Genomic DNA, 14,816 nt, shown 5'->3' on the forward strand with positions numbered 1-14,816 from the left:
TGCAGTGAGGAACAGAACTGACATTAGAGTCATTGCCACTTCTTCCAGCCAACGCACATCCAATTCACCTTAGGAGAACTGCACTGATTTACTTGCTTGGGAAATTGCCTTTGTGCTGACAGAAAAAATCCTGCAACATTGTAGAGTGAAAACATTGGCAACATTTTTTTTTGTGACTGTGCAGGCAAAAAGAGTACAACCAATCTGCTCTTAAACAAGTTCTCTAAAATATGGCTTTTGCTTGTTGCTTTACATTAATCCCACAGAGGTCCTAAGGGGGAAAAAAAATAAAATGGGAAGCCCGAAACAATACACACTTCATTCCCTCAGTCCAGTGCAAAAAGCCTTCCCTAATAAAAAATGGATTAACGAAGCTATAAAACATTAAATGGCAGAACACTGATTAATGCAGCTGACAGGGACATGGAGAAGAACCCAATACCCTGCAATTTCAGGTGTCTGTAATTTATTTTAAAATGAAGTCCTTGTGACAAAAGCATCCCAACTTTCCTGACAGGCTGGATTGTAATTCTGATACAATTTCAGCTCGATGCTGCACAGAGCACAGCACTACCGTATATGGTGCCAAGGGCAAAGAAGAAATATTGAGGAACACAAATTTCAGAATAAGTTTCCAGTGAGGAAGTTCCTGCAAGGCTACACGAGGAATCACACAGCTTCCACTGAAGATGGATGCTGTGATCATTCAGAAAGGAATGCTGGGCTACATCAAAAGGAGCATGACCAGCAGGTCAAAGGAGATGATCCTGCCCATCTATTCTGCTCTCGGGAGACCTCACTTGGAGTATTGTTTTGCAGTTCTGGTGTCCTCAACATAAAAAGGACATGGAACTGTTGGAACAAGTGCAGAGGAGGGCCACGAGGATGATCAGGGGACTGGAGCACCTCCTGTATGAAGACAGGCTGAGGGAATTGGGGCTGTTGAGCCTGGAGAAGAGAAGGCTGCATGGAGACCTCATAGCAGCCTTCCAGTATCTGAAGGGAGCTATAAGGATGCTGGTGAGGGACTCTTCCTTAGGGACTGTAGTGACAGGACAAGGGGTAACAGGTTAAAACTTAAACAGCAGAGGTTTAGATTTGATCTAAGGAAGAAATTCTTTACTGTAATGGGGGTGAGGCACTAGAATGGATTGCCCAAGGAAGTTGTGAATGCTCCACCCCTGGCTGTGTTCAAGGCTGGGCTGGACAGAGCTTTGGGTAATAATAGTTTAATGTGAGGTGTTCCTGCCTGTGGCAGGGGGGTTGGACTTACATGATCTTAAGGTCCTTTCCAATCCTAGCTCTTCTATGATTCTATGTTTCAATACTTCAGTGTCAAGCTCCTCAGATTCCCACTCCCTTAGGCATGGGGGAGAGAAAGGCAGAAGATGGGGGAGATCCTTGGGCAGCCTAAGCAGACACCCCCAGCTACACTGCATATACAGGCAGATATGTGCATGCCTGCCAGTTTGCTTCACTCTGTCTTCAATTCAGTAGCACCAGTGAAATTCTGAAGAAAGGAAAAGCTGTGGGTATGATTATAGCTAATAATTATGAGTTGATTGGCTTGATGTTGCTCTTAGCCAGAAGGACTGAAAGCGTGACAGAAGACTGGATAAATAAATAATTAAAGATTGTCTTGTTAATTAATGCAATATTTTATGCAACCCCCCCAAAACAAAACGACTCAAAATCGATATTTAAAACCATCTTTGCTCAATGGTGGGATCGAAGTTAGATGGTAGAAGTAACTACATCAACATAATGCCATTAGTAGCTTTCTTTATTCCTAACTAGTGTTATGATTACTAATTTAAATAGTATCTCACAAATTACATAGCATTGTAAAACTAGCACCATAAACCACAACAGATTTCACAATGTAACTTAAGCCACGAATCATGCAAGAATGGCTGGGAGGTTGGAACTACCTGATCTTTAAGGTCCCTTCCAACCCAAGCCATTCTATATTCTATGATGTGTATCTGGCCCTTTTATATATCCTGATTAAAAAAACTGCACAAATTTATTGTGGATGAAACAAAATAATGTTTTCCTTATTAAAAAATCTCCTTGGACAGCAGCTTCTATGAGAAATTCAGCCTGAGGCAGTCACCAGCATAGAAATTTCAGCGGAAGTGGTTAAAGCTTGCCAAAGTTAGAAGCTGCTGAAGGTAAGGTATTATGCCAAGACTTGTCAGATAACCTTGATTATGGGTAATCTTAATCCTAAGTAGTACCCCAGGTGCACAGAATATTTCTACACAACCCCTGCTGCAGCACCAGCCCTTCTGACACCAAGGCAAGGGCTTGCTTAATCTCTTGCACACTGGGAACCTAGAAAATCCAGAGTCCAACCTTCCCTCCCTTGAGAAAGGCCAAGTTGGTATAAAAAAGGTGTCCTCAGGGTGGTCTGGGCTGCAAGGCGCCAGGACAAGATTCAGGGAGGGCTCAGGTCTGTCCCTCAAGGGGCCCACAGCAACAGCCCTTGGGGAGAGGGGACCATCCCTGCACTAACCCAGCCTCTTTCTCCATCACCCACATTCTTCCTTCTCCTGCATGTAGGCTTCTTAATAGTCAGTGCCATTCATGATGTTTGCATCTATTTTTTATTTATTTGCTTTCAACCATGGCACAGTTTCAACACCACACTGCCTGACACGTAGTTTTTGTTACTCTTTGGATATGATATGCACTATCACACACTGAATAAAATCTAGATAACAAAGCTGTGAGTAGCATGACCTCAGCTTTCTTTCCCACAAATAGAATTTTGCTTGTGTGTTTTTACTCATTTTTAAGATGGCAGCAGGTTAAATCTGCCTCAGATCGGCCCACCTGATACAAATTATATAAACCCTGTTTTCAACATGTGATGTATTTTGCTTTCATCTTCTCAAATCTGGCTCAAAATACAAATGTAGTAAAAACAAGTTTTGCAAAACCTAGGGCTGGTATAAATCTTTCCATTCAGGTTGCTTTTAATACTGTACTGAAAACCTTTCTCTTAGCATACCAATGCTTCTCTACAGCCCCTGCAATGTGAGCACTGCAGTACACTGCTACTACATGAAAGTCTGGAGATAAAACTGACTAAAAATGGGCTGCAACAACTCCCATTATTCCACCCAAAAGAAATGCACTCCACTATCGCCAGATTCCTGTCACTGGGTTATTTATTTGGCTTTTTTCCTCCATGCGTGTATCTAAGAAGTGACCCATTTCTTTCCTGTATTCACATTCCCGGTGAAATGTAAGCCTCCTTTTTAACCACTTTGTCATTTTTCTTTTACACGATTTCAGTTCCCCAGTGCTTTAACTTCATCTATCCTGATGAGACCTGGGACCACAATACAGCTCCTGCTCTTTCCTGAGAGCAGTTTCAACTCCATGTGTCAAAGAATGTGTTTACTAAACACACTGGTTTTAACCTTAAAAGACTGAGGAAAGCATGAAAACCAAAGTGTTACTTCCAGCATTCTGGACCCAACCATACAGCATAAATTCACATAATGCTATAAATTAAAAATGAGCAAGGCACACAAAGGGATGTGAGACAGTGTATCATAAAACCATTTTACTACTAATTTTCAGTTATGTGGCTTGCTTTGGCATGGTAATAAATCACAGAAAGCCACTCAGATTGCCCCAGTCTTGGCAAAATAATTGCCTGAGAATAGGTTTCTACAGTCTCAAGTCCAAAGCGTGATGAACAGTAAATTGAACTGCATTTACTCATTTGAGGAAAAAGACTGTTTCCCTGGTTTCCTTCAGAGCCACCTTTTGAAATAAAATCCAAAGATTTGGAGAAGTCGGTGGCTGTGAAAATACCTCCATGCAGGCTCTGAATGATAAGTCATGCAAAGGCTTGATTACTTTTTGAAAGAAGCAGAGCCATTGGTCACTGAGGTGCTCGCTGTGCTTCCACCACATCTGGGCCATACGCTGCTGGCCCAATGGAATCCCTGCCAGTGAGATGCCATTCTACTATGTCTAAAAGAGAAAAAAAACCCAAACAAACCAAAACAAAAAAACACCATCCACATGAAAGGAGGCTCATGTTTTTTCCTATCAAACAAAATTTTATTTGAAAACACTGGGGAGCTTTATCAAAATGCTTCCTTCATTCAAAGGACAGATGTGTATGAAGGGTCTCCCCTGATATCTAGGACTCATGCATGCTGAACAGGGTTCCTGAGAGGCTCTCTTCAGCTTCTCCATTAAATCCATGCACTTTTTGCTAGTAGCAGCAAAGCTGATAATAATGTTCATTTTCCTAATCAATGGCAGGATTCAGGTAGCTGCCAGGCTGCCAGCAACTTCAAAAGCAACACCTCTGATTGTCGCTGGAGCCAAGTCACTGTACAAGAATAAAATCCCAACCACAATGTGGGATCTTTCCTTTTCAGACAACTCTCCTCTACATATTCTGAATGTATTGTTTGCTGGTTTCTTTTCTCACAATTCCTTTTCAAGTAGCTGATGGGAGGGGTTTTGAGCTAAAATAGGGCTATTATTTTGACATGCTTCCAGGAGACTGGGGCTGTTTGTGCTGACACCCCTTATAGCTGGTGCAGAGGAACGGGTGGTTCCTGACCCACCACAGATCTTGGGAAAGATGGTTCACTTAACAGAGATGCTTATTTTCCCTCCAGTGATTCTATAAAGTGCCTGGACAACCAGCCTAGAGGGATGGGGAACCTACGTCTGATGTGACTCCAGCAAACAAAAGACCTCAGCTTGGACACAACCTCTGATGCAGGCACAGGGTGTTTGTTGCAGGATCAAGCAGCTGAGTCTTCCAGCCCAGGTAACTGATTTCCAACAGCTGAAGAATCAAATTATGTGACTAACCAATTTAACATTCAGAGCCAAGATACTAAAGATAACAGACATATAAAGTTTGTCTCAATCCAGTGCATTCATTGCACAACATAGGTATATCATGGCAGGAGCTGCACATCCTCCCTGAGTCTGTGATCTTGTGTATGAACTTCACAAAGCTCTTTGCACCTTGAGAAAAGGAAGAAATTTCAACACCACTTGGGTTGCTTGAAGTTGCCTGAGACTATGCTCTGCCCACCCCAGTCTCTCGGCTCACTGAGTGTACCAAAAGAGAAGCAGAAATTCAAGCCTGATTGCAAACTTCAAATAGAAGAGATTTTCTGCCTGACGACTCTTTCAGTCCTTTCTCAAATGCACACTGACAGATGCCTGCAGAGAAGGGACTTTCTACATTTTGCATGTAAAAATATCCTCATACCAGTGAAATAAGCTAGATCTCCTGTTTTGTTACCAACCTTCCTAGAATCAAACCCAGATGCCTTAAATCATGATTCTACCTCATAGGATATATGTCTTTGGTAATTTCTTATTGAAGCAGAAGCAGCATTACCCAACAGCACGTGTGCCTGCAGCATGCTCGGCCCATCATCTTGATGCACTGAGGCACACCAAGCCTACCTGTCACAAGGAAGCTGCATCGGCCAGCACCTGCTTCATTGATGATGTTGCAGTTGTAGATGCCATAGCTGTCACGGGAGAGGCTGCTGACAGTGTACTCGGTGGAGTCCTGCATGTCGAACTGGCCAGTGCGCAGCAGCTTGCTGCCCAGGCGCCACTCATAGGTGAGGACCCGGGTGGGATATGCCCTCAGAACCCGGCAGCTCATGGTGATGCTCCGACCTTGGCCTTGCCGAATCTCCAGGAAGGTGGGCTCCACGGCAGGGGGGTCTGTGGGAAACAGTAAGGGAGGGAAGGAGATTTGTAAGGGAATTAGCATAGGTGGCAGAGTTAACCCACCACTGTTGAAAGTCTAGAGCACCAAGGGTGCATCCGTGAGAGAACTCAATGATGTTAAGTACACAACCTCGACACATACTAATCAGCTAACAACAGAAACACATCCAAAGCACTGAATTCAGCTTATTGAACTTTTCTGCCAAGTACTTAAAGACATGGTGCTGCTTCACCACAGTTATCACTCAATAAAAAGTGAGAGGTTACACACTTGTGCAGCCCAGGAGGCTCAGTCCCTCCAGGTCTCACAGGAGAACCATGCACTCTGACACATGGGGCTTTCAGGAGGAGGAAGGGAGAGAAAAAGAGGCTTTACTCTGTTTAGATAAAGAGCACAATGCAACAATGACCCTGGCACAGAGCTGAGGCAGCGATTCTGTGTTAGTTGGGCATCTAACTTTGCAATGAATTGATGAAACAACATACACCCCTACTTACCCCATCCTGGCAGCTGCCTTCAGGTTTCAACAAATATATAATCATATGTTAATCTTTTATATCCACTCAGGTGGTAGTTTTCATATACCAGTAAGCACAGAATGGACCATTTTCTCATAACTTAAATTAAACTGCATTTTAAATAATTTAGGTTTGAAACTACAAATTCTGACTTTTGATTCATTATTTTTTATTCCATTATTTTGTATTTTGAGTAAAATACAAAATAAATATAACCAACACACAGTGTATGCAAAAACATAACTTTATCCTCCCATTTGCCTTTTGATAACTTCATCATTGCAGAACAGCATGGGCACCTTGGACAGAATAAAGTTGGTACTCAGCTCTTGTTAACGCAGCTATTTAAAACAGGTAATGTGCATTAAAAACATGCATATGTTTGCAATTGGATGCAAAACAGTGAGTGACAAGACATTCTGGCTGTTTAAAAAACACAGCTAATTTTTTAGCCCATGAGAAACAAATTCTGAAAGCCTCCTGTGCCAGTAAAATACAAGAAATCTTTGCATCTGTATTAAAAGAGCTGTCTTGCAGACATAGAACATGAAAATATAAAATCCCTGACAAGCTCTGCAACAGAACAATCTTCACAGAGTCCACACCATGCTCCTTTCAGAAGGAAGTCTCTTTTACCATTATCTCCCCAAGAGCATGCTGTCCTCAGGTTCTTCATTGGTTGGTATCTCCATCACAGATACCAACAACCATCAGACTTTTTGGTATTTAATTCCCTGCATAACAGAAGTTGTAATCAGATTCCCTCAGCTCCTGAAAACTGGGAACCGTACTTGCACATGCACAGCTCCTCAGCATCTCTGGTTTAGACAAGAATCCAGCTTAACACAGCATACTTGAAATTAAGGTAAATTTTATAGACTGTCATATTAAGACAACATTGCTTAGAACTCAGGACGTCCAGCTATCGTATTTTAGCTCATTGCAGCAGCCATTTATCTTCTGTCATGAGCTAAGTTTGGAATTACTGGAAGAAGACTACCACGATTTGGCAGCAAGGTGAGAAAAGAGGCAGAAGTAGTGAATTGCATCAGAGATGGGATACGGAACTGGAGGGTACAGGATGGTGAAATGACAGGTATTAACTCTGAGGACATTTGTCCCTTTCTGAGATTCCCCCCAAAAATGACTGATGATGAAAAGATGACATAGAAACTAGTGATGCAAAACCCCATTGATCCCAGCCTGACCTTTCCTCTTTGTAGATTAAATATCATATGACTTGGCATAATTGTGAAGCCAGCTTGTTAAGTGGTACATGCATTGCAGCACATCCACACATAACTGCAAATAAGAGACTAGAAATCCCAAATCCTCAAAACTGCAAACCTTCTTTCCATTGATAATATCCCCCAATTTTGTGTCTTCAGAAAGTTTCATCACAGGGGCACTATTTCTTTGTGCCCAGGTACAGAATAAAAAAATATGAAAAGAAGATATATTTCTAAGAAATTCCACTAGTCTCTCTCTCCAGCCTGATGTTTACCCTTTCAACGCAACCCAGCAGTGTCTTCATCTGCCCTCACTGTACAGTTTCTTGACCTTATTCTGCTTCACTAATAGTTTCCCAAGGCAGTAGCTTTGCAGGGAATTGCTGGCTTAAAGACAAGAGTTATTCTTGCGAAAGAAAATGTGCCAGATTGCAGCTTTCTTCTAAGGGAGGGCCATTCAGCTAGTGAAGCCTGATCTGCCTTTCACAGATTTTTGTCTTTTCCTCTAACCACCTTGTCTTACAATTGTATATACTTTCCAAATAGCTTCTACATCATGATATATAATGGATGTCAAAAAAAAAATTAATCAAATTTACTAACATTTACTCTCATCCAGTCATTTCTCTGTTCTAAGTTCTATAGGTTTTCTTCCCATTTCAGCCATGATAATTCCATAACTATACACTCTTCAGCCTTATAGCCTTTACCCTCACAGTCAGCACCATAATATACATTTAAATCCAGGTAAAATTATCCCCAACCATTAGCTGGACACAGATTAGCCAATGAAATAATACAACATAAGGATGTTCAAACAGCATCTGACTGAAAATCCTTCTGGCCCAGGATCCTCTACTTATCGATCCTGAGTGCATGGGGGAGAGGAGAGGACAAGAGCACAGAGGGCACTGGAGAACTTTGAGACAGAAAACTTCTGAAAGCTGTGTGTGGTGTGTTGAATACCCTTTAATCATGCTGCTTTCATTTCCTTCTGTTACTTTTAAGCCCATTCAATATTTGAATGCCCATACCTTGCCTCCTATTTGTCAAAATGCCCTGTTGTTTTGTTTGTGTTGCCGTTTCCATTTGAGGCACCAGATTCAGTGAACAATATTTCTCTGTCCACCTCTCCATGGCAACTCTGCTTTAATGACTTTTAGCATATATTGGTATTCAGCTCCCTCTTTCATCTTTCCCTGGTTTATTTACTTGTAAGATACTTTAGCCTTACAAATAGCTTTTAAATAAAAGCTTGCCCTGCCTTTAAGGTCAAAATAGTCTTTAAAATACAGAATTTCCATCTATCCATGAACACACGATACCCAGTGACAGAAACAGAAAATTAACTTTGGTTGCTCATTGCAGAGTTACACTTTTGCAAGCAATAACTTTGCTGGAAAAGGAAAGGGTTGATAAAAACTACAATATATGTAGAGCTAACAGTTCCTTTTTTGTTTGTTTGGGTTTGTTTTTTTTTTTTTACAAGATAGTGACTTCACAGCTAGAAAAGGTGCTACTGTCTCAGGCATCAGTAATAATGCTCAGAATGAAACTTACTCTGTAGCTGTTTGGAACTTACATGTCTTTAACTCATTTGCATTAGCTCTTCCCCAAGGCTTTAGCAATATGATTTAATTTACTTTGCTGTACTTATTCCTATCTTTCATAATTCTAGTATTAGTTTTTGAAAAACACATGGAAAAGCCACAAAGGGAGCACAGTTCATTCTCTTAAACAATTATCTTTGGGCAGCAAACAGTCTGAAGTTAAAACAGGCTTTATATTAATGTTTAATGATTTTTTTTAGCCTAAGTACATTCATATCTTGAGGATTATAAAATGGAAAATGAAGGCTCCTCGCTATCAAGAGAAAAGACAGCAAGGATGCTTGTTTGTTTTAAAACAGACATGGTGCAGATCATATCATGATCTTTATTGTAAGATATGTTAAGGAGATAAAACATACCATTCAGTGAATTTTTTTTGGCTGTGTGGCCTTGAGCAGAGACTTTACCTGCTGATTTGGTTTCTCCAGTTTGCATTGTAGCCTAAGCAAATTACTAGCTTCTTCTAGCTCTATCAACAGGAATAAATATGAAAAGCTGACACCACTTCTTCAACTTCTATAGTGTTTGTGGCCACTTTTTATTTGAATCACCCAATAGGAATGTTATTCTAACAACTATCTATGTCAGCTACAGAGAAGGAGTAAATACTCTTAGAGTAGGATTTGCAACACAGAAAGCCACACCAGTAAATGGTAAATCAGGCCAGGTGAAACCATTGTATCAGGGGACAGAGGGTCTAGGTGGGCAGGGGCTCTTACAGCTGCCTTGCAGATGAGCCTGTGATGGATCAGGTGATGCTGGAGGTAGGACTCACACCCTCCCAGCCAGGAAATGATGCTAAGCCACTGTGCATGTAAGATGCCAGTGAAGCTGAGTTAAGTAAGTGCTGTTTCCAGTATCTGATTGAAACATACTGTAAACTATTTTATGGCCTGAGGACTCTGCAGTGGAAAGACAGTCATTCTGGCTTAAAAGGTAGCCTTTTTTCTTTGTAGTTTTTTCTTTTTAAAGTTATTGAGGGCATATTTGCCTGTGAGAGAAAGTTACTTGCTAGGATTTGTATATTGCTGGTAATGAAGGCTTAGTCTAGGAAGTCAATTTTATTGTTTTAATTTTGTGTTTATGCCTGTGCCTCTGATATATCATGCCCACGATCTGAAGAATCCTCTCAGGAAAATTGTGTTGTATTTCTTCAGCTTCCAGCTGAGGCAGCACTTCATCTCCCAGGCCATATCAGTGAGTATTTTATGGATTACAAAGTAGATACTATATGTTCTGTTGTTGGCAATGGGATTTGTGTGCTTTTATAACAAAAAATCATTCACTAATACGTATGTTTAAGTATACCAGAACTAGACGCATGGAATTCTGCTGTCTGATATATGCTTGTATAGATCAACAGAGTCAATATAAAATATAGAATGTCTATTCAAGTATTGAAATGGGTTTTACTTTCTTCCAATACCATTTGTTCTGAACCTAAAAATAAAGGAAGTCTGAGCACTTTTGTTTGATTTACAGCTCTGCAGAATTCCTCGGTGAAGCTGCTCAGAGAAGTCACAATCCTGGATTGCTTGTACAGGTAAGTCAGTAGACTTGCCAGTAAAGCCCTGGTTTTCCTCTTAAAAAAAATAATAAAAAAATAATAATGTACCTTAGCAAAAGCTCTTAAAAAAAACAAACCCCAACCTCAGGCTCCCATGGATTAGGTTGCACTGGTGTAGATGGAGGGGAACAAGGGATGAGGAACTCTTCCTGTGTACTAGTAAAGGATTTGAAGACAGGAGACACAGGAAAAGAAGTACTGCTGTGTTAACAGTACCTGGGATGTCATTAGGGTTTATGTGGACTCCTAAAGACTTGCAAAGACACAAGCTGCTCACTTTCATGGGCAGTATGGCAGACTGTAATGCTGGGGGCATCACCAGGGGTTAAAATTTGAAGCTGGCTAAAAGCAGCTGCAGAAGAATACTCCAATATTGAGTAAATTAGTAATGAGACCTATGCAAGTACTGAATTCATCAATTGCAAAGGAAAACTCAGTTCCCAATGAAGTCCAATCTAATGCAGCCTAATCAAGTGGTGCCTTTCAGGAAGGAGATCTTGGAGCTTCTTTGGATATTTCTCTGAAAATAGCTCTGTGCTCATTAATGCTGCAAACAGCTGGTGATGTCCAGAGCTAACCTGAAAGGAAGAGACCCAGTGAAACTACCATTCAGCGAGTTTAAGGGAAATATCACAAACTATTCCTTTAGGCAAAGTACTTCAGCCATTTGGACAAATTGCCATTTTTTGTTCTGGAGGTAAAAGTCAGAACAGTGTCAGACCTGGCTGGGCACAATATGCCCATGAGTGGTTGTTAAAGCCAGCAGTGGCAATACAGTCTCCAGCAGATCACTGGATGCTGAAAGAAGCTGTGGAAAGATCGGTCTATTCATCTGCACTGCACGACTAATTACGATGCTGGCAAAGCCTTATACAATTTCCACCCCTCCATAGTCGTTATTCCCATGTCTCTCCATCCTCCAGCTGTTCTTTCCAGGCACCTCCAACTATTCTGAAGATTATTTTCATATGCAATTGAAAACTAAAATGAAATAGCACTTTAAGCTTTCCAGCTCCTGACTTGGTTTCATTTAATGCAGTAGAAAACAAAACAATACCAAAAAGTAAATTCAGCTTCCTGGCTACCATGGAGAAGCAGCCAGGCTAATGGCAAGGGCTGAACAGCATACCTACTCCAACAGTGCTCCTTTCCAAGGGATTTGTATAAATACTCAGCTGGGACCATTAAACTGCTCTCAACCTAGGTCTCACTAAAACTACCCACTAAATACCCTCTGATGGCAAAGGATGTGTCAGGCAGCGTAGCTGGGAACAGGCAGCAGCTCTGCCTGCAGCTTCCACCCTGCCAACCCTCTTCCACTGTGCTTCTCTGATGATGAATTCACCAAAGCCCCCTGAACTCCAGACCTTTTGCTTGTGGAAGCACCTTGACTATCCCATCTGCTCTGTTAGGAGTTGCTGGAGATCTGCCTTTGTTTAGGGCATTGAGAAGACTGCACAAGTCAGCCCTCTCTTCATGCCACATAAAAACGTTTTCAGAGATGAGAATGGTGGAAGACCTATGCAAGTCAAGACAAGTAAATTATTTAGTCTTCACAACTCTTAAGTGATTTCCAGCTGCTGATATCACTTTATAAAGGCAGAACATCATCTCTATTAAAATGCCTCCTGTTGGAGAGAAGTAGCTTTGAGAAGTAGGTGGAGAAACTTCCCTCTGTTGGAGAGAAGTAGCTTTGAGTAGGTAGATAATGGACACCTAGTCTGTCTGTATTTTTTTACAGCTTTAGGAAACTCAGATACATAATGATTGTGATCCCCATGAAAATGACAACAGTAATTTTGCAGCCAAAGCTCTGATACAGATATTACAACCTTGGGTAATGGATTTATTCCAGTGAAATGAAAACATTATGTCCGGAAATAGAAAAAAGCATCTGCATATCTATCCATAAATTAAAATAGAATTGCAAAACCAACCTCAAATTATGTATTCACAAAACAGTGCTGTGCACAGAAAATGACCCGTGGCATGCAAAGGGAATCTCTATTTGCATGGAAATTTCCTTCCCAGTTGTGACATATTGAAGTTTTCTGAACTTTCTGGACCAAAGGACAACCATCAAGACATGGTGTTTCTCCTTGGCATGGTCAAACAGGAGCAATGTCAGAGAAGGGAGTGGACATCATGCTGGGTACCTCTGGGGCTCCTCTGTACATGGAACTATTACTGCCGTGCAGAACAGGTAAATGAGCTCTCTTTCTGAAGCACACCTTTGATAATTAAAATAGGATAGGCAGCACCTAGACCAACAGATGGCGGAGGGAACATCCACCATATTTACAGTGCTTAGCAATCACTGTGCTTACCATATACCACTGGAACTCCCTTAATAGGCAATTTTTAAAAATCCACACCTACTACAAATTACTATATTCCCATCAGCCCTTAAGAAAACATTCCTTATGTAGGAAACATATCGGTACTCAGTGTGGCTGCCTGGCCAGCACTAACAGACGGGTGCTCTGGGCTTCATAGCAGATACAGCTATGAATGCCAGCTGAACATCCATCCCAAGCTCCTCTTCAATTTCTGCTTCCTTTCCCAAAAATCCTTACGAAGCAGTTTTCAAGGATGCTTTTCTTCTTGTGAGACTTCTGACTATGCTGCATGTAGTAGAACTATTTCAGGTATATTTTCACTACAATAAAATCAATAAAACAAAAAGTATAGTCTAAATAAATAAATCACCAACACTTAAACTTTTAAAATTCTAAACAAACCTAGAAAACTGAATAAACAACTTAGAAAACTCAATAAATAACTTAAATCCTGCAAACTTGGCAGTGTGTATGTTGAGCTGTGCATTGGCTGTGCCAGCGCTTCTGGTTTGCTGTGCAGGCATCCCCCATCCATCTGTATTTCTCTCCCTTGGTTGCATTCCCATTGCAAAGTCTCTGAGGCAGGACCCTTTCTACAGAGGAACATGGCTGTCATCAACACAGCATGACACCTCCACGATACTTATTACAACTACCTGATAACATCCTAATAAATGAAATATGACAGCACTAACAAGTACAAAAGTATTTTCCTCTGAGCCTAGCAATACTCTTATGTTGCCAAATTCAGTGTACAAGCAGTAATTACTTTGGAAAAAAGAGAACAAGAGAGATGTATCGCCTCAGCACGCACAGATCTCTGCAAGCCAGGATAAGGATACTGAGGATTATATTGCAGACATTCAACATATTTATTTGAGGTTACAGAGGTAAATTTATCAGTCCTACCCATTACAAAGAGTTAGACAAATAAAAATCTAGTTTTAGTCTCTAGATTTATTTTTTTATTAAGTAAATATAGTTTTTTCTCCTAATGAAGCTGATCTTCTGCAGAGGATACTTTAATTGACAAATAAATTAAGCCTTTGAGCAAATGCCCTTCCAGCAATTCTGGAGTCAGACAAGACTGTTTAATTCTCACCCTAAAGTGTAGGGAGCACATTCACACGTTTCCTCACTGTGAGTGAGGTCAGTGATGGGCAGTGCGCTGCCCAAGATGCAATTTTGGTGATGCAGCGATGTCCTGGGTTCAGCATAAACCATGACAAGCAATTATCTCCTAGGCTTCTATATCATGCCATTTATAGAGAATCACATGGGGTAAATAATATATGAAAATGGGGAAGCTCCTGAATCTAAGTCCTTCCAGAGAAACATGATGGTGTGCATAATATCTGCCTTCTCTCCATTGTGAAATGAATGCTAAATAGCAGTTTTCATCAGTAGTAGTCAACAAGAATGCTCTTAAAACCATCTGAATAGAGAATGAACTTTCTGTAAATAATTTTCTTTTCCATCGAACTGTTATTTTCTTCTTAGAAAGCCATGATCAGTTGAAGCTCATCTGCTTCTAATTAGTTTTCAGATGATTATTGTTAAAACCAGTAGTAGTTTTCTTTGTCACTGAGTCCTGGAACACTTTTGTGGGAAAAACTTGCTGTGGAAAAAAAACTTGCTATGGAAAAAACTTGCCCAGGATTCCTAACAGTATTAACCATGCAAAGCATGTGTGGATGGCATTTGGAGAGAGGTGGAAACATGAAAAAGAAGGCCTGAGCTCACCACAGTGAAGGGTCTCATGAGGCACAAATTGCCAGTGGGTGCATTTTTAGGTACCTTTCATATACTTAAT

General features: G+C 40.9%; 1 protein-coding gene across 1 annotated transcript in view; it reads right to left on the reverse strand.

Annotated features, from left to right (window-relative positions):
* The window catches only part of MDGA2 (MAM domain containing glycosylphosphatidylinositol anchor 2), a 361,344-nt gene that overhangs the window by 70,121 nt on the left and 276,407 nt on the right, over positions 1–14,816 (reverse strand). Inside the window, exon 10 of the mRNA XM_034062525.1 lies at positions 5,464–5,733. Coding sequence (XP_033918416.1) covers positions 5,464–5,733 — 270 coding nt within the window. The remainder of the gene's footprint in view (positions 1–5,463; positions 5,734–14,816) is intronic.

The sequence above is a fragment of the Melopsittacus undulatus genome, chromosome 4, assembly GCF_012275295.1.
Source record: "Melopsittacus undulatus isolate bMelUnd1 chromosome 4, bMelUnd1.mat.Z, whole genome shotgun sequence".
Taxonomy (NCBI): Eukaryota; Metazoa; Chordata; class Aves; order Psittaciformes; family Psittaculidae; genus Melopsittacus; species Melopsittacus undulatus.